General features: G+C 38.8%; 2 protein-coding genes across 2 annotated transcripts in view; both read right to left on the reverse strand.

Annotated features, from left to right (window-relative positions):
* Positions 1–1,172: 1,172 nt before the first annotated feature.
* On the reverse strand, positions 1,173–24,792 carry LOC135246937 (E3 ubiquitin-protein ligase TRIM35-like). The gene is made up of 7 exons (XM_064320207.1): positions 24,655–24,792; positions 9,520–10,137; positions 8,497–8,592; positions 8,107–8,337; positions 7,289–7,311; positions 6,828–6,946; positions 1,173–4,730 (listed from the first exon to the last, which is right to left on the reverse strand). The coding sequence occupies exons 2-7, from the start codon at positions 9,925–9,927 to the stop codon at positions 4,186–4,188; spliced, it is 1,422 nt and encodes a 473-aa protein (XP_064176277.1). The 5' UTR covers positions 9,928–10,137; positions 24,655–24,792; the 3' UTR covers positions 1,173–4,185.
* Positions 16,731–24,906, reverse strand: part of LOC135246938 (zinc-binding protein A33-like) — a 31,948-nt gene continuing 23,772 nt past the window's right edge. The window contains exons 4-6 of the mRNA XM_064320208.1: positions 21,404–21,426; positions 20,921–21,039; positions 16,731–18,568 (exon numbers count right to left, since the gene is read on the reverse strand). Of these exons, the coding sequence (XP_064176278.1) occupies positions 18,015–18,568; positions 20,921–21,039; positions 21,404–21,426 (696 nt within the window). The 3' untranslated portion in view covers positions 16,731–18,014. The remainder of the gene's footprint in view (positions 18,569–20,920; positions 21,040–21,403; positions 21,427–24,906) is intronic.

The raw sequence follows: 24,906 nt of genomic DNA on the forward strand, positions 1-24,906 counted from the left end.
AACATTGTTCTCTTAATTGAATTTTAAACCTAAATCAATGTTTTCATGTAGAAACAACCTGACGCTCATCGGTGGATAACTGTTGGTGAATAATCGGTGAATAACTGTTTTCCTTCTTTACAGTCCAGAGACTGTATTTCTTTAGTTTTCACTTCAATTGTTTACTACAAAACACACATCATAATAGATTTTTTGGTTATAATAGATGTGTGACATTTGACTTGGATTATGACTTATGATTTCATGACTGTAGGTTTAAAAATACTTCTTAAGACAATCTGTGTACCTTGATGGTGAACTCATTTTATCGAAATATAGAAAAGGGGAATGTTTAACTTCTTTCTACTGGTAGGGACATTCCAGAAAGTCTCTGCAGTTTCATGCCAAAAAAAAACTATTTCTGGGGTTTTCACTACTACCAAAACTCAGGATAGTGCATGTTTCACTCTGAGGACAAAACAAGGGTTAAGTATTCTCTGAAATAATTTTTTTTTATTTTTTTTATTGATCTCGCTGGTAGTTCAATTCAACATTCAATATTCCCTGAAGAACTGCACTTCATATTCATTCTTTTATGAGTGAAAAGCATGGAAAAAGGATAAAGTTATATCCTGAATGCACTTCTAACCAGTCTAACGTGGGACACACCCTCAAACTCCGCCTATGTAGTTTTTTTTCATTTAACTTTTTCATTTGTTATTTTCTTCTGGGAGTAATCCTGTGGGGGGATTTTTTTTTACGTGAGTGAGGTGTGTGCGTGGCGGTGGGGACTGCGAACCTGGAACCATGAGGAGAGGAATGGTGGTGGCGGTTGGGGAAAACCTGAGTGGGAGGAGAAGGAAACCTGAAACCTGGAGTGGAGCCATGAGCCCCGGGCTGGGCAGGAGGCGAGCGGGGGCGGAGCCCCGGCCGAGTGAGGGACGTGCACTGAGTAACGCTGTCAAGCGCGAGTGCGCTCTGTCCTGCTCAGTCCACAGTGGGATAACTGGTGCTGTGCTGTGGGCGTGGGTGCGTGTGTGTGTCTGTGTGTGGTCGTGGGTGCGTGCGTGTATTTGGCATCTCCAATTAGCCTACCTGCATAGTCTTTGGACTGTGGAAAGAAACCGGAGTACCCAGAGGAAACCCACACAGACATGGAGAGGACATGCAACTCCACAGAGAAAGGCCCAAGCCGAGATTCGATTACTTTTTATTACTTCATTCAAATACAAAACCAAGTTCATGAGACTAATAATTTTACACAGAACCAATGTAAAAATAAAGGTGTTTGTGGGGTAAAAAAATAAGCAAGAACATACAGGGGTGGACAAAATTAAGTGAAACTTCGACATCAACAACTGCCATGTTCTTTTTTTTTTGGCAAAAGCACCAACCCGTTTTTCACCTAATTATGGCGTGCTGTTTTTGACTGTTATACATTTGTTTCTTTTATATTATGCACTGTCAAAAAAGCTAAAATACTGAAAATTTAAAGGCAGGTTTTAAGGTTTTATAATAATTGTTGTTCAATAGCATAAATTGACCACAAAGTTTAAAAATCTAAATTCTGCTCAAAACTAAAACATTTAGTGAAATAAATTGGCTTGAAATTTTTAGTATTCTGTACTTTTTACAGTGTGGCTTGCCCTGCTGATGAATATGCTAATTCATCAATTAATCTTAATTGATTATTAATCATATTATTATCAAATATTCTGGAGTGGAGTGAGCACAGAACCACAATGAGGGACATTGGAAACATGACGTTTTAGAGGGTTAATTAACTAGGTTGTGTTGTATTTTTACTAATATTGATGTGTAAAACTATATTCATTTTATTCGTTTCAGTGAACCACAACAGTAGAATAATGGACAAATCTGAAAATATTGGGAGTAATATGGGGTTGTGTTTTAATTCATACACTCACTGGGTTGGACCCCATTTTGCCTTCAGAACTGCTTTAAGAATAACTGCATAGATTCAACAAGGTGCTAGAAACATTCCTCAGAGATTTTGGTCCATATTAACATGATAGCATCACGCAGTTGCTGCAGATTTGTCGGCTGCACATCCATGATGCAAATCTCCCGTTCCATCACATCCCGAAGGTGCTCTATTGGATTAAGATCTGGTGACTGTGGAGGCCATTTGAGTACAGTGAACTCACTGTCATGTTCAAGAAACCAGTTTGAGATGATTTGAGCTTTGTGACATGTCATCCTGCTGGAAGTAGCCATTAGAAGATGGGTACACTGTGGTCATAAAGGGATGGACATGGTCAGCAACAATACTCAGGTAGGCTGTGGCGCTTAAACGATGCTCAATTGGTACTAAGGGGCCAAGAAAATATCCCCCACACCATTACACCTCCACCACCAGCCTGAACCATTGATACAAGGCAGGATGGATCCATGCATTCATGTTGTTTACGCCAAATTCTGACACTACCATCTGAATGTTGCAGCAGAACTCATCAGACCAGGCAATGTTTTTCCAATATTCTATTGTCCAATTTTGGTGAGCCCGTGCCAGTTGTAGCCTCAGTTTCCTGTTCTTAGCTGACAGGAATAGCACCCGGTGTGGTCTTCTGCTGCTGTAGCCCATCTGCTTCAGGGTTCGACGTGTTGTGCATTCAGAGATGCTCTTCTGCATACCTCGGTTGTAACAAGTGGTTATTTGAGTTACTGTTGCCTTTCTATCAGCTCGAACCAGTCTGGTCATTCTCCACTGACCTCTGCCATCAACAAGACATTTTCGCCCAGAGAACTGCCGCTCACTAGATATTTTCTCTTTTTCGGACCATTCTCTGTAAATCCTAGAGATGGTTGTGTGTGAAAATCCCAGTAAATCAGCAGTTTATGAAATACTCAAACCAGCCCATCTGTCACCAACAACCATGCCACGTTCAAAGTCACTTAAGTCACCTTTCTTCCCCGTTCTGATGCTTGGTTTGAACTTCAGCAGATTGTCTTGACCATGTCTACATGCCTAAATGCATTGAGTTGCTGCCACGTGATTGGCTGATTAGATATTTGTGTTATCAAGCAGTTGAATAGGTGTACCTAATAAAGTATATATTTTTTATTGCTATTGCCTTATAGAAAAAGTAATTCATGTAAAATCAATTAAATTGTGTAAATCAATTATTTAATTATGGTTGATTATTCTAATAAATGTCGTATAATAACTGACATTCAATGAAAGGGAATGAGAGACCAATGGCAAGTGTGCAGGTGAGGCAACTGAAGGCTCAGATGTAAATCCTACAGCATGGACCTGACAGGGTGAATTTATTCTTCACTGCATCAGTAAAGTAAAATCTGAAGAGCACAGGAGACTGATGCAATCAATCTGAATAGAGCTCACGATACGCAAACATTTCAAGCTTGTACACTGCCTTATCCACCCAGGAATTAAAGAAATCAGATATAAAAGAATTTGATTAAACAAGAAGAATCTGCTTTATGTATAAACATTATATGAAATGATTTGTCCTATTAGCTAGATCAAAACAAAACCCAATTAATGAATTCATAATAATGATTATTATTATTATTATTATTATTATTATTATTATTATTATTAACAATAATAATAATAATAATCATAATAATAATAAATTGATTTCTTCCATAGTATTCTTTAGGTATGATGGAATTTGGTCCTTTGCAAAGTAAAATTCTTAGTTCAAAACTTTTGATCAATATCAATTTATATTAATAAACAAAAATTGTCTCCTGTACAGCATGAAAGATATAAGGTAAAAGCAATGCAGGTAAGTCACAATACAGTGTTGCTCAAGCACCAGATTTGTACCCCTTTTCCAGAACAAAATCAAGCAATGAAGTTTCAGGAAATCAAGCAGTAACTGTTACCTCTGCATGAATGTCTGCTCTCTTCTGACAGACTACTAAAACATCCCCCTTAGCACTTCCTCTGGTCTGTCCCAAATCAGTATTCATGCATACTGAGGCTGATTACATTAACCAAATGATCACTTATATTTGAGTGTATGTCTGCCTCCCATTTGTTTCTGGTAGGCCATCAACCACCTCACCTTCATCAATTCACATCTCCAGCAAGTCTACCCCAGAGTACCCAAATCAGCAACCAGGCATGCTGAGGCACATTAGAAACAACAAAAGGTCTTTTCAAGTACAACATCTCTACTTTGTTCATTTTTAAAACAAATACCTTCACTGGTTTTACATCACTTTCACAGAGATTTTCACTGGGCATATTTGCAGGGGTCCATCATTGTTATCTTTTCTCGAATGTGGAGAGAAGTATGGGAACACTCTCTCAGTAAATGTGTCTTTAAAAGTGTAAATGTGGGACATATCACTGGAGTCGAAGAAGGACACCATCCCCGTGTCATAGTCCAGCTGCACTCTGATGCTCTGGGGCTTCCTCTTCAGTGTGAGGGCAGCAGCTCCAAATGCACAGTACTCATCACCATCCCTCAGCACTAAGATCCAGAATCCTCTCTTTGGGCTGCATGTTATACTTCCCTTCCTACTGATGGACTCTTTCACCACTCCTATAGCCCACCTAGGTTTATTCCCCACCTTCACCTCCCAGCTGTGTGTCCCTGAGGTAAACCCCTCAGATCCCAGCACACACACATAGAGTTTAAACCTCTCTGGGTTGTCAGGATATTTCTGCTCTGTACCTGTGTGTCTCACAGCGGTCAGATCATCAGAGAGAGAGAGAGTGGCACGTACAGTATTGGGGTCCAGCACCACAGGAGCTGAAATATCAAGAAGAAAGATATTTAAAAGGCTGTGAGAAGAGGCACATTTCAAATACTCTATTCAGATTATGTCACATACATGGGAAACTGTATATCATTGTTTTGATTTTGAATACACGGTAGTCATAGTGATTTATGCTTTAAAAACAAAATCTGCTTGCATCATGAAATTAAATAAATGAACACATATCATAGCAAATTCAATGCAATACAATAAATCAGAGTAAAACTCAGATAATGCATTTCAGGAAAAAGGGTACAGCAAGAAGTACATAAAATATCACTTTTGGACCATCACCACTAGAATATGCTAATGTGTATAAATACCTGGGGTTTGCCCTGGGATGAATTTATGACCTACGTCCCTAGTGACTTTGGCTGGAAGAGCGTTAGGCTCAGTGATTAATAAATTGAAAGTGTGCAAAGATCTTGGCTATTCAACATATTCACAACTTTATGATGCCTGTGTCTCTCCTGTACTGAATTGTGCTGCTGGCATATGGGGCTTTAAAGAATCCAAACACGCCAATTCTATTCAGAACAGATCCATACGTTTTCTTGGGGTACATAAATTTGCTCCAGTTCTAGCTATTCAGGGTGAAATTACACAACACCCCACGGACAAAAGAACTTGATGCATTTTTTGAGGAAGTTGATTTACAATATATTTACAGAAATAACTTACGGTGTAATATTAACATGATTAAATATACGCTTTTATTAAACTTTGAAGAAAAGTGGTCTAATAATATATTGCTAAAACCAAAATTAAGGACATATATTCATGTTAAGCAAAACTATGGCCCTGAACCATACATTATGGCAGAAGCCAAAGGTCCCTGGTTGCCCAGTTACGAACCGGTATCCTTCCTCTGGCTATTGAGGTAGGCAGATCTAATGATGCAGTTGAAGAAAAAAGACTATGTCTGTTATGTGATCTGGGTGAAATTTAAAATGAATCCCATTTCATGCTGTACTGTATATGATGATCTAAGAGCACCAATTTTCCATGAAATGTCTAAACGAAATCCTGAAGTGTTTTGGGGGGGTAGAGATGATGAAAAATTGCTATTTAAGTTTGACGTTTTTAAAATGGCTAACTTTATATCAAACACCTGGAAAAGAAGGCAGGATGTATTGTTTGTTTAGTCTCTAATGAGGTGTTATTATTTATATAATGACTATGTATATGAAAAAGAAGATAAGAAGGTTTGGTAATGGAGTCTATACTGTTTTGTACAGGGCATATGTATCAGATATGTGTTTGTTGCATTTTAATAGGTTTATGATTTACTCTGGATCTGTTATATGCAAAATGTTGGTGTCATATAAGCCAATGCGGGCTGGGCATTGGTGTGATGCATGACACAATAATAAAATTCACTCATGCACGTAATTCAAACAGCTGATAGTTCCTGATATGAATTAGGCCTTATAGGGAGGGGCTTGAAGGGAGAGCTGAGGGGAGGGGTGGGAGGGGGTTGAATGTTATTTTTTATTTTAATCTAGTGTTATGTCCCCTGCCTCTGCTGGTCTGGGTGGTGCAGGAGGAGGTAGTTGCCTGATTGCCTAATTGCTTGATTGCCTCCACCTGCCGGTGGCCAACATAAGCCCTGCAGTATGAGGCAGGGGAGTTATTTCTTTGAGATCTTCTTTGGGGTTTCTTTTGTGCTGTTTGTGTTTGTAGTTTTTGTGAAGATCGTTTTGTTTGAACTTTGTGGGTTTTCCTTTGTTTTAGTTTGTTGGTTATTCTAATAAATGTCTGGGTTGGTGTTTTTATATTAGTTTCTGGATTGTTTTTTGGTACACTGGACTTGTTTGTTGCGGCCCTTCGAGCCGGTCGTAACACTAGTTATTTTCTCCAAACGTACAAACTGCAGTTTTAATTAGGTTTTAAGTAGTCTACTAATTCTGTGCTTGTTTTCTGATATTAAAATGAGAGCAGCGTAGTGCAGCCCCAGAATCTTCCTAAACTTGACAGGAACTGAGACTGGATGTTTATCTTTCACACCATACAGCTCGGTTTTTTGAGTTTTATCTCTTCATTAGATGTTCACAAATAATGTGATTTTAACTTTTGCCCCAGATACTCACTGTACTGCACCACCTCCAGCATCTTCTCCCAGACTCTGAACTTCAGGTTGCCCAGGTGTTTGGCCACATCTATCAGTGCCCCTGACAGCAGCTCTGGATCCTGCAGTGTGCACTGGGCTCTATAATGACAAGCAGGAGTCACTCAAGATTTAAATGGTAAATGGACTGCATTTATATAGCGCTTTTATCCAAGGCACTTTACAATTGATGCTTCTCATTCACCAATTCACTCACACGCCAACGGTGAAAGGCTGCCATGAAAGGTACCAATCAGCTTGTTGGGAGCAATTAGGGGATAGGTGCCTTGCTCAGGGACACGTCGACACACCCAGGGCGGGGGATCGAACTGGCAACCCTCTGACTGCCAGACAACCGCTCTTACCTCCTGAGCTATGTCGCCCCAGATTTAGGGTTTGAAGAGACTTAAACTGACATTAGAAAATAGGTCAGACTCTACATACCTTTCCTTGATGTTCTTGTAGCTCTGAAAAACACATAACAGCACAATTGTAATAAGATGTAGACATGTATAAACATACTCAGTAGAGAACATCATGAGAGACAGGGTATAATAAGTGAAAAACAAGAGCAATGCAAATAAAAGTTATTTCATTTAAACAGTAAGCACATATGAATGAAGGTACAGTAATGTACAGGTAACTGTCAAAATAAAGGAAACGCTTGAACAAATGAAGGATGCAAAGAATATTGAAAGCAGGAGCTTCCACACAGGTGTGACTCCTGAGATAATTAAGCAATGAACATCCCAGCATTCTCACGGTTGTGTATAAAAATGCTGGGCAGGTTTTGTTGATCATTAATTTGGCTACCATGTGGCTGGAAGATTTCTCAGCAACTCACAAATGAGTGAACATCTAGAGAGTGAACAGGCAGTTTCATCCCTCTGTCTTGAACTTTGTAGCAGTTGCCTGCATGTAGTGTACAGGGTCATTGCTATTATAGCGCACACAATGGTGAAAAACAACTATGTGGGGAAAATGAGGCCTCCTGTAAATTATACAGGACATGCCCTACTCTGCAGTGGTGGTGTTTTCTATTGACTTTCTGGTGACACCAATTTTACACAAAATTCAAAAATATAAAAAAGAATGTGATGACATTTTAAAATGAGCAGATGCATCTCTTTGAATACCTGTACCCTGAGTTTGACACACTCTCAGTACTCTACTGCTGCATTGATGCAGAATAAGGGAACACGGCCAAATATTGCAAAAAACCACAAACCAGCATACTGAATTACAAAAAATTAAGCTCCTACCTGTAAAAAGGAGGTGTCTTCTGTGTCCATTGCCTTCTCTATAGCTGTGATTTTGTCTGTAAGAGTGGAGATGTGTCCTGTGATGTTTTCTATCTTCTCCTTCATGATCCGACTCTTCTGCTGCTCTTCCTCCCCCTGAGCAGCTAGTCTGGCCTCCTCTTCCTCTCGCAGGAACTGGTGGAGCTTCTCAAACTCTGCCTTTATCTGCCTCTTTGTGTGCTGGGCCTGACTCTGCAATTAAAACACACTATTTTAAACTTGAATAGTGTAACTATGTTTCATTTCTTGGCAGCTAGTGTGTTCGGTATACCTGTCAAAAAGAACATAAACCAAAAACAATTCTTTTGTATTTTTGTGTACCTAAACAGTATTCGTAATTGCTTTCCTTACCTTGATGTGTTCAGCTGTTTTCTTACATTCTTGTTCAACCTCAGTAAACCTCTTCAGTTTTTCTTTAATAAGATTAAGTGCAGGCTTGAGTTCCTCCTGGAGTTAAATGAATCAGTTATCACTTCCAGAAAGACACAAATGGCACAGTAATATCCCTGCTGCAATATAAGTGAAAGTCAGTACAGCTTATTAAGAACATGGGAAAAGTAGTCAGGAAAATAGCCCTGCTACAAATTAAGTAAAGATTAGTGAAACATACTTATAACACAGCATAAAATGTTATGTGATGCATTTTCAAAAAAATTAAACCAGTCAAATTTTACAGCATATAGGATTAAAAAATAACTTTTACTGGGTTGTAATTTCATATTTTATAGTAGACTGTAAGAAATCTTAAAGCACTTGTAAAATTGATTTGACTTATTGGTACGAATAAGTTACGCATATGTATAGCTCTTGTCTCCACCAGTCATTGTGGATTTCTTTACTTCCTGGTTGTTGCTCAGTTCTCTCCCCAAGCAAATAATGGAGTATTTCACAGCAGCTTTATTAGGTCGTGACCTTTATTATATTAAAGGTCATGTGTGATATCTCTATTTGTCCTGTCAGTACTTCTAATTTGACACATCATTCCTACATATTTCTAAAATGGCTCTGTGTATTTCAGAGTTCATGTTTGGAGCCATATTCTCTCTAAAAGGCCCCCAAGCACAACTGTCAATCAAGATTAACCATGCTTGCATTTCATTCATAAAGCCCTACACTGAAAGTCTAATATACATGATGTTTTAATGGTTGTAAACACACTTTCAGATACAGTGCTGCTACTTCCTGCTTTTGACTGATTAGCAGGTTTGTTCCTGTTGCTGCCTTTGTGAGTGGAAGTGGAGGCCAGACTGACTGTATTTACAAAACCTCATACCACAGCCGTCCATCAGATCCGAATGTTATACACAGAGATATTTTACACATATTTGACTGTGTCTTGAAAATATAAAATACATTATATTCAAAATGGAATACCTTCAGCTCCAGTACAGCCTCTCCCACTGGACAGACGGGGTGGTTTCTGTGTTTTTTTGATGTCTGACAGACGAGACAGAGAGGCTCTTTGTCATGTTCACAGAAGAATAGAAGTTTCTCCCCATGAAGACTGCACCGAGCATCACTCTTGTGCGTAGTTTCTCTCTCAGTCTTCTGGTTTAAGTAGGACTCCACAATATTTCTTAAAGCCAAGTTTATAGGAGGATCATCCATAGAGGCCTTTCTCCTGCAGATGGGACACTCTCGAGAGCTCTTCTCTTCCCAGTACTGCTTCAGACACACTCCACAGAAGCTGTGGCTACATTTCAGGACAACAGGCTCTTTAAAAATATCACAACATACAGAGCAACACAGATCGTCCTCAGGAATCAAAGCTTTAGCCTCCATTTTACAGACTCCGTCTCTCAGTCTGATATTTTCACTTTCATTTTTTCTGAAACTACAACAGAACACACCTCATGTCGTTCAAAACTGGAACAAACTGGCTGATCAGGCTTGTTGTCTTCAGTCTTCTTGAACTCTCTCAAATACAGAGATGATAATGTGCCTGAACCGGCTACTCTGGGGGATTTACAAGGTGCAGCCAGTAGTGTCCCCCTGGATTAAATAAAAATGCCCAGGCAAATTTAATTTATACAGCACATTCATTCAGGGACATTTATTTTGCTTGTTTCAAGACATTGAAACAAGAATGCATAATCTGCACTCTCTAAAAGCCCTTACTGGACAAATAGACAACACATTCCCAATAAAAGCATGTTGAGGCTAAGGAGACATTAAAATGAAAAGGAATTAAATTAGATAATTGTACATTTTCAAGATATTTTTGCAATAATTATCATTAAATGAATACAGACTATTTAAAACCCCAACATTATAAAAAAGCAATAGATAAATATGAATAATTTAGTGCAAGATGATTGACAACAGGACTGTTCTGAGCTTCTAAAGCAAGCAAGATTTGGGGCAGGTCTCAGGCCATCTGGGAGTTTATTCCAGCAGCGTGGGGCATGATGTCTAAAACCAGCTTCCTCAATTTATTTTTTTTCAGCTTGGGGACACTACGCAGACCAGGCCCAGATGACCAGAGAGGCCTGAATGGTTCATAGCTTAAAAACACTTTTGCTTTACAGACAAGCAGAAGGATTTTAAAATCTATTCTGTGGTTCACCAATGTAGTGACCTAAGGACTGGTGTAATGTGTTCTGCTGTCGTAGTCTTCATCAGAAGAATGAAGCCAATCCACATGACATACTGGCCCTTTCAGGTACCTATATTATTTTTGGATGGAGGCACTGATGATTTGTTAATATTTATAATCTCACTTGTAAAGACAGCAAATTAATTACATTTTGCAGTAGGGGTGGGCTCGGGGGCGATTGATGCAGGGGGGTTTACTGGTCTGTCAACCGTGTAAAACAATATCTCATAAAAAACACGTTTTCAACGTACAAAAATGCCAAGTTACTCACACATACAAGACATACACGGTCTATAACTCATTCATTCAGACTGCCAAAATCCAGGCCTACCATTAAAAGTATTGATATCCAAATGATGCCAATTTACAGTGCTACAAACAATAGGCTATAGGCTATCTTGCCTCACCAAAATTAAATAAGATGTATTCCAAAGCAATGCTACCCAATATTTCCTCAATTCTTTCAAGTCACTTGGCCCTGTGTTTTGTAATCTTCCCATTTCACATTCCATGCACACTTTGTGTCAGATCAAAGTGTTGAATATTTCGAATTGCCTCATGGAACACATTGAAATTCATGTAGAAAACTGCTGGTCAGTAACTACAGAAAGCATATTTATCCGGACAACATATGGTTACACTTGATTCTGAACTGAATTTCAGTAAATGTACAAGTGATTGTATATTTTCTACGTACAATACATTCTGCATGTAATAGCCTATACATATTGTACATACATACATAGAGAACTTCTTCATCCCCATGGGGACATTTCCCTCGTAGCATGTTACATTCACATTTACGAACAGACATTTATACCAAGAAACATAATTCACGCAACAGAAAGGCTGGCCAGCGAAATACATACATACCAATACAAATTGGACATATAGATGCCTATTCAATCAATCTTGACTTTGAGAAAGCCATCCACACATATCATTTGGCCTGTCCATGTACTGCATGCTTATACACACAGGGCCAAATGACTTCAGGAAATATTGGGTAGCACTGCTTTGGAATACATCTTATTTAATTTCGGTGAGGCAAGATAGCCTATATTGTTTGTAGTACCGTAACTTGGCGTCATTTGGATATCAATACTTTTAATGGCAGGCCTGGATTTTGGCAGTCTGAATGAATGAGTTATAGACGGTGTAGGCTATGTCTTGTATGTGTGAGTAACTTGGCATTTTTGTACGTTGAAAACGTGTTTTTTATGAGATTTGATTATACAGTAGCATATATGACATTCATGAAAAATAAGCTGTCAAAATATATTTTCTGAAAGATGGCCAAAACAAGTTTGACCTCCCTATCATTGTTATAATGAGAAGAGAGGAGTAGGCTGCAATTAGCGTGAATTGACATGAAGCTAATGAGCTTAAAGCTAGGAAAATACACTGTCAGCTTCCCTTAATAAACATAATAATGTTATGACAGGAACTTCAGAAAAGCAAATAACATTACATAGGATCCATTAAAAATGTACAAAGATGGTAAACTAAACCGATAGCCCGTATGTGTTTGTGACCGGGAGTAAAATAGCCAACTTCACACGAGTGGGAAAAGTTACTCTACTTTACATAAATAAATAAGCTGCTGGACACCACTCAACCCCCACCGACACTGGACAAACATTACCCAATCAATTTGGGGTGTACAGGACATTGATAATCCCGTTAACTGGGAGGGATAACATGCATCAATCTGATCAGAGCGTATCATGTATTTAGCTTACCAGGGCAACACAAAAACAACCAAAGTTCACCATTCGGCATTCCGGCGTGGGATGTTGGCGTCCCGCAGCAGTTGATTCTCCCCCTGCTCTGTCACCTACTCGTACGAGGCACTTTCATCAGCTCGACACTGCCTACCACACAGGTGCCACCAATGACCCAATACGGAGGTACACTTATTGAATAATACCACCTATTCAATAATTCAATTAACGCTACTGGGATTCACGAGCGGGATGCTCCTGCAGATGGAATTACTATCCTTTATACATTGTTACCTCTGTGTGTCTGCCTCTCGTTTGGTTCTGGTAGGTCATAAACCAGCTCCCTTTGGTCAATTCAATGTGCAGCAGTTCTGCCCCAGATCAAGTCAATAACCTGACATGCTGAGGCAGATTAGAAATAACCTAAATCCCTTTGTGCAACATCTCTACTTTGTTCATTAAAAAAAAAACATGTTCACTGGGCCAGCGTCACTGTTACAGAAACTTTCACTTGGCATATATGGAGGGGTTCTTCATTCCTACCGTCTTTGTTTAAACCGGGAGAGAAGTATGGAAACACTCTCTCAGTAAATGTGTCTTTACAACAGTAAATGAGTGACATGCCACTGGGGTTGAAGAAGGACACCTCCCTCCCATCATAGTCCAGCTGCACTCTGATGCTCTGGGGCTTTTTCCTCAGTGTGAGGTCAGAAGCTCCAGATGCACTATAAGCATCACCATTCCTCAGCATTAAGACCCAGAATCACCCAGAATTAATGTAACATTAGGCCTGGGGTATATTTGTGATGTCTGCCCTATATCAATACATTACATACTTCTCCTGAAACAGGGAGTTTATTGAACAGCAAAAACGGATCAGTGTGTTACAAACAAAAGTACAGCGGCCAGTAGGGTGGGAGGGGAGAACATGCATTCATACTAAACAGTACCAGTCTGACCAAACAAACAGAACCATCACTAGGCAGCAGAACTTCAGAATGCTGCAATTAGAACACTGAGTGTCACAACATTCAATATTGGTCAGATTGCAGGGCAGAGCAGGTGACCTTTCAACTGCAGTGTGCTGCAGTCATTCACTTTCTTTGTTTACTGAAACATCATGCAACCCTTTTGAAATGTATCACATAATTAATTTTACATGGAAATGTTTGCCAGAACCCACAAAAATGTGTACACATACATGTATACAAACAAAGGCACACACTTAAATACAACAGCCCATAGGAGGTACAAAAGGGGAGTAGCAGGGAGACCCCATTAACTATAATATAATGCACAGTGGTGTCTAAGGGTGTGGGTGTGTGTGTGTGTGTGTGTGTGTGTGTGTGTATATTTACTGCGCATGCAAATCTGCATGTTCATGAGCATGCTTGTGTATGTGTACACGTATGGCATATTTTTAATGCATGCATGTGAGGGGTGCATACTTACATGTGCGTATGTGTCTGTATGTGTACCCATGTGAGCATACATGCGTATCTGAATGTGCATGTCCGTGCTTAAGTCAGTGTTGGAGCAGCATGTACCTTCTCTGTCACCATTTGAATCAAGAAACACGTCAGGCAAGAAATATATGCTACCCGCTCATGACCTTTGTCAGTAGTGAGGAAAACTTCATGAAGTCATAAGCCAAATGAAGTTATATCATCAAGAACATTCATGAAAAAGGGCTATACAATGACTGAAACCTTATATATACATATAATATTATCTTTAAGAGGAAATTCATGAGTCTGGATGTTTTAAAAATGCAGATAAATGCAGACTGAAATAATTGCTGTTATTCTACTTCTTTTTTTTAATTAACCACAGATATAAAAAGGAGTTCTTTTTGAAAATCTTTTTTATGGTCACTGGAATGAATGACGTGCTAAGCAAATTAATTAATAACAAATGGCTGGCGCCGCACTTACTGCATGAAGGAAAAATCATGATGTAAAAGTGGTAGACTGGCGCCATCTGCTGGATAAAGTGCAGTGGTCATTTTTCACTCTCCTCCGGGAAAGTGTAGCTGTTGTAGGTGGTACTGAAATCACAGGGTCCTGTGATTTACTATTTGAGGGTAATTCAACAATGCACTGGCTTGCGTTATTTCATTTTCTATGGTTGTGGACATAGGTCTGAACTCCCCCAGACGGAGTGTAGCACAGTGGGTAAGGAACTGGGCTTGTAACCGAAAGGTCGCAGGTTCGATTCCCGGGTAAGGACACTGCCGTTGTACCCTTGAGCAAGGTACTTAACCGAAATTGCTTCAGTATATATCCAGCTGTATTAATGGATACAATGTAAAAATGCTATGTAAAAGTTGTGTAAGTCGCTCTGGATAAGAGTGTCTGCTAAATGCCTGTAATGTAATGTAATGTCTGCAACCAAACAATTTGTACAATAAGAAACATTTATTCCAAATAAGAAACAGCTACATATCAATGGAGATGCATTTCATTAAAAAGTCCAGAGACTATCTGAACAGGCTGGCACGCAGCTATTTTAATGCTGGTGGACTGTAAACACTATAGGGACAGGGTTGTTAGATTTTACTGAATAGCCTACTAAACTTTGCAGAGTCTGCACAAGCCAGTTCAACTGAAGACAGCACTAAATCTAGGCTGCATGCTATCAATCTGGAGTTTCTGTAAACACACTTACACCATTACAGAGCAAGTAATTACATAATTACAGTCCCAAGGGTTGTGCTGTTTTGTAGTATGGACAGGCCATGATGAGATAAGGACCAACCACAAATTAAAGCTGTAAGTTTGTTTCACTACCACTTATCAGTCTCACAATGTGCCACTAGATGGTGATATTTAACAGCTGTTAATTAGGCAGACAAGCAGTGTTGACTGGGGTTGGTTCCAGAAAGCAGGTTCAGCAAGTTATCCGGATCTATTAAATCAAAATGTAAGAAAATCCTGAATTATCGGGTCCCAATACGAGGATCAGAGAAAGCCTGAGTCAGATGCTATGGTAACGTATGCTCTGAAACTAACCTGCCACCTGACAGGTTAACTTGAGCTAAACCCAACCTACCCCATATCATTTGGTGAGACAAATTCAGGAGACCAGTCACTTTGCAGGTGTCCGTGATAAACTGTACTAAATAAAAATAAAATCCCATAATATAATAGTGAAAAGACAAGCATTAATGCTGTCAATGAAAAAAAAACAGTTTGAAATCCTTATGGGATGGCCATTAAATATCGAGTTATCGTTATTCTACATGACTTTGACAATGTTTTGAAAAAGAAAATAAAATATAAATTTGACATTTTACCGAAACTGTTTCTACCGTTTTTTTTTTGTTTTGTTTTTTTTACGGTGTGGCGTGTCCTTTCTTGGACAACCCAGTGGATAAGGGATATGGGAATCATTTGCCAGGGTTTACATCTTGAAGGGATTAAACCACAATTAGATATATTAGCTCATTCAGAAGAACTGCATATTGTCATAAATGCTATAGTTTTTCAAGACAGTGTATCATTAACAGATTACACACTCACAACTCGCTCGGGTCATGGGAGTCTGTGCCAACCGCTACACTACTTCTGTGTGCTGAGAGCAACAAGCACCGATTAGGAAGGGGGAGGACATACTGTGGGTGGGGTCTAATGGAAGCCACGGTTATAGGCACTATGACTGTGGGGCAGGGCTGAGACATACATTTAGCTGAGAGAGACTCTTCCCATATTTCAGTGCTAATTTATACACTGAGCAAATCCTGGAGCTTTTCAGATCTTTCCAGTGAGGGTGTCTATGTCTATTACAGTGATGTCATCCCAGTGTATGTGTCTCTGACAGTGATGTCATCTAAGTAAAGTGATGTACTGAACATTTCAAGGCAAGTTTTTCTGAACTAATTGATGTTCACTAGCATAAATTGACCACAAAATTAAAAAAAAATCTAAATTATGCTCAAAACTAAAAAAATAGTGAAACAAATTGGCTTGAAATTATGATTATTCTGTACTTTTTAACAGTATGGGTTGCCCTGCTGATGAATAAGTTAAAGAATCAATTAATCATAATTGACCATTAATCATATTATTATCAAATATTCTGGAGTGGAGTGAGCAGAACCACAATAAGGGACATTGGAAACATGAGGTTTTAGAGGGTTAATTAACTAGGTTGTATTGTATTTTTACTAATATTGATATGTAAAACTACATTCATTTTATTCATGTTTCAGTGAACCACAACAGTAGAATAATTGACAAATTTGAAAATATTGGGAAAATATGGGATTGTGTTTGAATATATATTTTTTTATTGTTATTGCCTTGTAGAAAAAGTCATTCATGTAAAATCATTTAAATTGTGTAAATCAATTATTTAATTATGGGTGATTATTCTTATAACTGTCGTATAATAACTATCATTCAAGGAAAGGGAATGAGAAACCAATGGCAGGTGTGCAGGTGAGGCTACTGAAGGCTCAGATGTAAATCCTACAGCATGGAGCTGACAGGGTGAATTTATTCTTCACTGCATCTGTAAAGTAAAGTCTGAAAAGTGTACAGGAGACTGATGCAATCAATCTGAATAGAGCTCACGATATGTAAACTTTTCAAGCTTGTACACTGCCTTATCCACCCAGGATTTAAATAAATCAGATATAAAATAATTTGATTAAACCAGACGAATGCATCTGCATTTTTTACAATTGTTTTAAAATTAAATGTTTTAAAATTTTATTTTACATATGTTTTTATGATACCAGGACTGATTGTACACCAACTTGTTTTTTCAACTGCAATGGAAAATAAAAACGAATAAAAAGAGCACATTTGCTTTATGTATAAACATTAATTGAAATGATTTGTCCTATGAGCTAGATGAAAACAAAACCCAAATAATTAATTATATTATTATTATTATTATTATTATTATTATTATTAATAATAATAATAATAATAATAATAATAATAATAATAAAAATAATAATAATAAATTGATTTCTTCTATAGTATTTTTTAGGTATGATGGAATTTGATCCTTTGCAAAGTAAAATTATTAGTTCAAAAGTTTAGATCAATACCAATTAATATTAATAAACAAAAATTGTCTCCTGCACAGCATGAAAGATATGAGGTAAAAGCAATGCAGGTAAGTCACAATAAAGTGTGGTTCAAGCACCAGCTTTTTACCCCTTTTCCAGGACAAAATCTAGCAATGAAGTTGCAGGAAATCAAGCAGTAACTGTTACCTCTGCATGCATGTCTGCTCTCTTCTGACAGACTATTAAAACACCCCCCTTTGCACTTCCTCTGGTCTGTCCCAAATCAGTATTCCTGCATACTGAGGCTTATTACATTAACCAAATGATCACTGTTATCTGAGTGTATGTCTGCCTCACATTTATTTCTGGTAGGCCATCAACCACCTCACCTTGATCAATTCACATCTCCAGCAAGTCTACCCCAGAGTACCCAAATCAGCATCCAGGCATGCTGAGACACATTAGAAACAACAAAGGTTATGTCCAAGTACAACATCTCTACTTTGTTCTTTTTTAAAAACAAATACCTTCACTGGTTTGACATTACTTTTACAGAGATTTTCACTGGACATATCTGCAGGGGTCCTTCATCCTTATCTTCTTTCAAACCGGGACCAAAGTACGGAAACACTCTCTCAGTAAATGTGTCTTTAAAAGTGTAAATGAGTGACATGTCACTGGAGTCGAAGAAGGACATCTCCCCCCTGGCATAGTCCAGCTGCACTCTGATGCTCTGGGGCTTCCTCTTCATTGTGAGGCCAGCAGGTCCAGATGCATAGTACTCATTACCATGCCTCAGCCTTAAGACCCAGAATCCTTTCTTTGGGCTGTATGTTATTTTTCCCATCCTACTGATGGACTCTTTCACCACTCCTATAGCCCACCTAGGTTTATTCCCAACCTTCACCTCCCAGCTGTGTGTCCCTGAGGTAAACCCCTCAGATCCCAGCACATGCACACTGGGTTTAAACCTCTCTGGATTGTCAGGACATTTCTGCTCTGTACCTGTGTATCTCACAGTGGTCAGGTCATCAGAGAGAGAGACACAGGGGGCTGCAGTGTTGGGGTCCAGCACCACAGGAGCTGAAATATGAAAAAGAAAGATATTTAAAAGGCTGTGAGAAGAGGCACATTTCAAATACTCTATTCAGATTATGTCACATACATGGGAAACTGTATATCATTGTTTTGATTTCGAATACACGGTAGTAATAGATTTATGCTTTAAAAACAAAATCTGTTTGCATCATGAAATTAAATAAATGAGCACATATCATAGCAAATTCAATGCAATACAATAAATCAGAGTAAAACCCAGATAATGCATTTCAGGAAAAAGGGTACAGCAAGAAGTATACAAAATATCACTTTTGGACCATCGCCACTAGAATATGCTAATGTGTATAAATACCTGGGGTTTGCCCTGGATGAATTTATGACCTACGAGGTGGGAATAAAATCCCCAGTGACTTTGGCTGGGAGAGCGTTAGGCTCAGTGATTAATGAATTGAAAGTGTGCAAAGATCTTGGCTGTTCAACATATTCACAACTTTATGATGCCTGTGTCTCTCCTGTACTGAATTATGCTGCTGGCATATGGGGCTTTAAAGAATCCAAAAACGCCAATTCTATTCAGAACAGATCCATACAATGTTTTCTTGGGGTACATAAATTTGCTCCAGTTCTAGCTATTCAGGGTGAAATTACACAACACCCCATGGACAAAAGAACTTGATGCATTTTTTGAGGAAGTTGATTTACAATATATTTACAGAAATAACTTACGGTGTAATATTAACATGATTAAATATAAGCTTTTATCAAACTTTGAAGAAAATTGGTTTAATAATATATTGCTAAAACCAAAATTAAGGACATATATTCATGTTAAGCAAAACGATGGCCCTGAACCATACGTTATGGCATACCTAACCAGAAGCCAAAGGTCCCTGGTTGCCCAGTTACGAACCGGTATCCTTCCTCTGGCTATTGAGGTAGGCAGATCTAATGATGTAGTTGAAGAAAAAAGACTATGTCTGTTATGTGATCTGGGTGAAACTGAAAATGAATCCCACTTTATGCTGTACTGTACATATTATGATGATCTAAGAGCACCAATTTTCCATGAAATGTCTAAACAAAATCCTGAAGTGTTTTGGGGGGGTGGGGATGATGAATAAATTGCTATTTAAGTTTGACGTTTTTAAAATGGCTAACTTTGTATCAAACACCTGGAAAAGAAGGCAAGATGTATTGTTTGTTTAATCTCTAATGAGGTGTTATTATTTATGTAATGACTATGTATATGTTGCAAAAACCTGAAAAAGAAGATAAGAAGGTTTGGTTATGGAGTCTATACTGTTTTGTACAGGGCATATGTATCAGATATGTGTTTGTTGCATTTTAATAGGTTTATGATTTACTCTGGATCTGTTATATGCAAAATGTTGGTGTCATATAAGCCAATGTGGGCTGGGCATCGGTGTGATGCATGACACAATAATAAAATTCATTCATTCATTCATGCACGTAATTCACACAGCTAATAGTTCCTGATATGAATTAGGCCTTATAGGGAAGGGCTTGAAGGGAGAGCTGAGGGGAGGGGTGGGAGGGGGTTGCATGTTTTTTTTTTTTAATCTAGTGTTGCGTTCCCTGCCTCTGCTGGTCTGGGTGGTGCAGGAGGAGGTAGTTGCCTGATTGCTTAATTGCTTGATTGCCTCCACCTGCCGGTGGCCAACATAAGCCCTGCAGTATGAGGCAGGGGAGTTCTTTCTTTGAGATCTTCATTGGGGTTTCTTTGGTGTGTGGTGTGTGGTGTGTGGTGTGTGGTGTGTGGTGTGTGGTGTGTGGTGTGTGGTGTGTGGTGTGTGGTGTGTGGTGTGTGGTGTGTGGTGTGTGGTGTGTGGTGTGTGGTGTGTGGTGTGTGTAGAGTTATTTTCTTTGAGAGATCTTCTTTCAGGTTTCTTTGGTGTGTGGTTTGATTTGTGGTTTTGGGTTTGTAGTTTTTGTGAAGATCGTTTTGTTTGAACTTTGTGGGTTTTCCTGTTGTTTTAGTTTGTGATTAGTTTGTTGGTTATTCTAATAAATGTCTGGGTTTGTGTTTTTAGATTAGTTTCTGGATTGTTTTTTGGTACACTGGACTTGTTTGTTGCGGTCCTTCGGGCCGGTTATAACACTAGTTATTTTCTCCAAACTTACAAACTGCAGTTTTAATTAAGTTTTAAATAGTCTACTAATTCTGTGCTTGCTTGTTTTCTGATATTAAATTGAGAGTGCTGCAGTGCAGCCCCAGAATCTTCCTAAACTTGACGGGAACTGAGACTGGATGATTCTGTACTGTTCATCTTTCACACCATACAGCTCAGTTTTTGAGTTTGTTTTCATTAAATGTTCACACATAATGTGATTTCAACTTTTGCCCCAGATACTCACTGTACTGCACCATCTCCTGCATCTTCTCCCAGACTCTGAACTTCAGGTTGCCCAGGTGTTTGGCCACATCTATCAGTGCCCCTGAGAGCAGCTCTGGATCCTGCAGTGTGCACTGGGCTCTGTAATGACAAGCAGGAGTCACTCAAGATTTAAATGGTAAATGGACTGTATTTATATATCGCTTTTATCCAAAGCGCTTTACAATTGATGCCTCTCATTCACCCATTCACACACACACACACACACACACACACACACGCCAACGGTGAAAGGCTGCCATGAAAGGTACCAATCAGCTCGTTGGGAGCAATTGGGGGTTAGGTGTCTTGCTCAGGGACACATCGACGCACCCAGGGCGGGGGATCAAACTGGCAACCCTCCGACTGCCAGACAACCGCTCTTACCTCCTGAGTTATGTCGCCCCAGGTTTAGGGTTTGAAGAGACTTAAACAGACACTAGAAAAAAGGGCAGAGTCTGCATACCTTTCCTTGATGTTCTTGTAGCTCTGTAAAACACATAACAGCACAATTGTGATAAGATGTATACATGTATAAACATACTCAGTAGAGACCGTTATGAGAGACATGTTATAATAAGTGGAAAAACAAGAGCCATGCAAATAAGTGATGTAATTTTAACAGTAAGCAAATACGAATGAAGGTACTGTAATGTACAGGTAACTGTTAAAATAAAGGAAACTCTTGAATAAATGAAGGATGCAAAGAATATTGAAAGCAGGAGCTTCCACACAGGTGTGACTCCTGAGATAATTAAGCAATGAACATCCCAGCATTCTCACGGTTGTGTATAAATATGCTGGGCAGGTTTTGTTGATCATTAATTTTGCTACCATGTGGCTGGAAGATTTCTCAGCAACTCCGAATCAAATGACTGCAAATCTAGAGAGTGAACAGGCAGTTTCATCCGTCTTGAACTTTGTAGCAGTTACCTGCATGTAGTGTACAGTGTCATTGCTATTATAGAGGACACAATGGTGAAAGACAATTATGTGGGGAAAATGAGGCCTTCTGTAAATTATACAGGACATGTCCTACTCTGCAGTGGTGATGTTTTCTATTGACTTTCAGGCGACACCAATTTTTCACAAAATTCAAAAATATAAAAAAAAAAATGTGTGATGACATTTTAAAATGAGCAGATGCATCTCTATGAACACCTGCACCCTGAGTCTGAGACACTGTCACAGTAGGCTACTGCTGCATTGGTGCAGACTAAGGGAACACAGCCAAATATTGTAAATAACCACAAACCAGCATACTGAATTACAGTAAATCCAACTCTTACCTGTAAAAAGGAGGTGTCTTCAGTGTCCATTGCCTTCTGTATAGCTGTGATTTTGTCTGTAAGAGTGGAGATTTGTCCTGTGATGTTTTCTATCTTCTCATTCATGATCCGACTCTTCTGCTCATCTTCCTCCCTCAGAGCAGCTAGTCTGGCCTCCTCTTCCTCTCGCAGGAACTGGTGGAGCTTCTCAAACTCTGCCTTTATCTGCCTCTCTGTGTGCTGGACCTGACTCTGCAATTCAAACACACTATTTTAAACTTGAATAGTGTAACTATGTTTTGTTATGTAAGTGTGGCAGCCAGTGTGTTCGTTATGCCTGTCAAAATGAACATAAACCAAAAACAATTATTTTATATTTTGTACCTAAACAGCATTCATAATTGCTTTCCTTACCTTGATGTGTTCAGCTGTTTTCTTACATTCTTGTTCAACCTCAGTAAACCTCTTCAGTTTTTCTTTAATAATATTAAGTGCAGGCTTGAGTTCCTCCTGGAGTTAAATTAATCAGTTATCACTTCCAGAAAGACACAAATGGCACAGTAATATCCCTGCTGCAATACAAATGAAAGTCAGTACAGCTTATTACGAACATGGGAAAAGTAGTCAGGAAAATAGCCCTGCTACAAATGAAAGATGTTTCACTATACTTATAACACAGCATAAAATGTTATGTGATGCATTTTCAAAAAAATTAAACCAGTCAAACTGTACAGCATATAGGATTAAAAAATAAATTTTGCTGGGTTGTAATTTCATATTTTATAGTAGACTGTAAGAAATGTTAAAGCACTTATAAAATTGATTTGACTTATTGGTATAAGAATTTTTTGTGCAAATGTCTAGCTGTTGTCTCCACCAGTCATTGTGGATTTCTGTACCTCCTGGTTGTTGCTCAGTTCTCTCCCCAAGCAAATAACAGAATATTTAACAGAAATGTTATTAGGTTGTGACCTTTATTATATTAAATGTCATGTGTGATATCTCTATTTGTCCTGTCAGTACTTCTAATTTGACATATCATTGCTATATATTTCTGAAATGTCTCTGCGTATTTCAGTGTTCATGTTTGGAGCCACATTCTCTATAAAAGGCCCCCAATCAAGATTAACCATGCTTGCATTTTAGTCATAAAGCCCTACGCTGAAAGTCTAAAATATGTGATGTTTTAATGGTTGTAAACACACTTTCAGATACAGTGATGCCTCTTCCTGCTTTTGCCTGATCAGCAGGTTTGTTCCTGTTGCTGCCTTTGCGAGTGGAAGTGGAGGCCAGACTGACTGTATTTACAAGACCTCATACCACAGCCATCTGTCAGAACTGAATGTTTTACACAGAGATATTTTACTCATGTTTGATTGTGTCTTGAAAAATATTAAATGACCATTAATTCAAAATGGAATTTCAGCTCAGGTACAGCCTCTCCCACTGACAGACTGGGTGGTTCTGTGTTTTTTGATGTCTGACAGACGAGGCAGAGAGCTCTTTGTCATGTTGCAGTAGAAAATAGATTTCTGCACATGAGACTGCAGTGACGCTGCACTGCGAGTTTCTCCTAAACTCTAGTCTGCTTAATAGACTCCACAGAAAGTTTCTAATGCCAAGTTTACAGGAGGATCCTCCATAGAGGCCTTTCTCCTGCAGATGGGACACCCTCGAAAGCTCTTCTCTTCCCAGTACTGCTTCAAACACACTCCACAGAAGCTGTGGCTGCATTTCAGGAGAACAGGCTCTTTAAAAATATCACAACATACAGAGCAACAGAGCTCGTCCTCAGGAATCAAAGCTTTAGCCTCCATTTTACAGACGCCGTCTCTCAGTCTGATAGTTTCACTTTCACTTTTGCTGAAACTACAACAGAACACACCCCATGTTGTTCAAAACTGGAACAAACTGCCTGATCAGCCTTATTGTCTTCAGTCTTCTTGCCCATATACTGAGATGATAATGTGCCTGAACTGACGGCTCTTGAGGGATTTACAAGGTGCAGACAGTAGTGCCCCCCTGGATTAAATAAAAATGCCTGGGCAAATTTTATTTATATAACACATTCATTCGGGAACATTTAATTTGCTTGTTTCAAGACATTTGAAAGGAGGGAGTAGGCTAGTTAGATTGAATGAACATGAAGCTAATGAGCTTAAAACTGGGAAAATACACAGTCAACTTTGCTTAATAAACATCTTAACGTTATGACAGGAGCCTCAGAAAGCAAATAACATCACAGGGGATCCATTAAAAAATGTACAATGTTGGAAACTGAACGGCTAGCTGCCATTAACCCGTATGTGTTTGTCACCGGAGGTAAAATAGCCACCTTCACTCTAGTGGGGAAAGTTTATCTACTTTTACAACAATCAAAAAGAACAAAATACTGGAAAATCACAGTTTAAATCACATTGTAATCTTGATCACATATACGTGTACTTACTAACTGGAATGAGCGGGAAATCAAAGAGATGGACAAATGCTAGCTAGGCCATTTTTCTCTCTCACTTCTACTGGCCTGAAAAGGCGAGAGCTGGCCAGCATGCTTACCTGTCTCACAAGGAGGAAATGCCTCCTTGCCCTCTAGTGGTGAAAGCTGGAATAAACTATTTTTAACAGCATTAATTCAACGCAGTATAGGCTGACATTAAAGGCGGAAAAATGGTTCTTAAACAGGAAAATACATATTTGATAT

Source organism: Anguilla rostrata, unplaced genomic scaffold, assembly GCF_018555375.3.
Source record: "Anguilla rostrata isolate EN2019 unplaced genomic scaffold, ASM1855537v3 scaf0981, whole genome shotgun sequence".
Classification (NCBI taxonomy): Eukaryota; Metazoa; Chordata; class Actinopteri; order Anguilliformes; family Anguillidae; genus Anguilla; species Anguilla rostrata.

Coding starts and splice junctions, on each gene's coding strand:
- LOC135246937 (XM_064320207.1), bottom strand. CDS start 9,927: ATGGAGGCTAAAGCTTTGATTCCTGAGGACGATCTGTGTTGCTCTGTA. Junction 7,312..8,106: donor AAGACACCTCCTTTTTACAG/GTAGGAGCTTAA, acceptor TGTGTTTTTCAG/AGCTACAAGAACATCAAGGA. Junction 4,731..6,827: donor GCTGGAGGTGGTGCAGTACA/GTGAGTATCTGG, acceptor TTGATATTTCAG/CTCCTGTGGTGCTGGACCCC.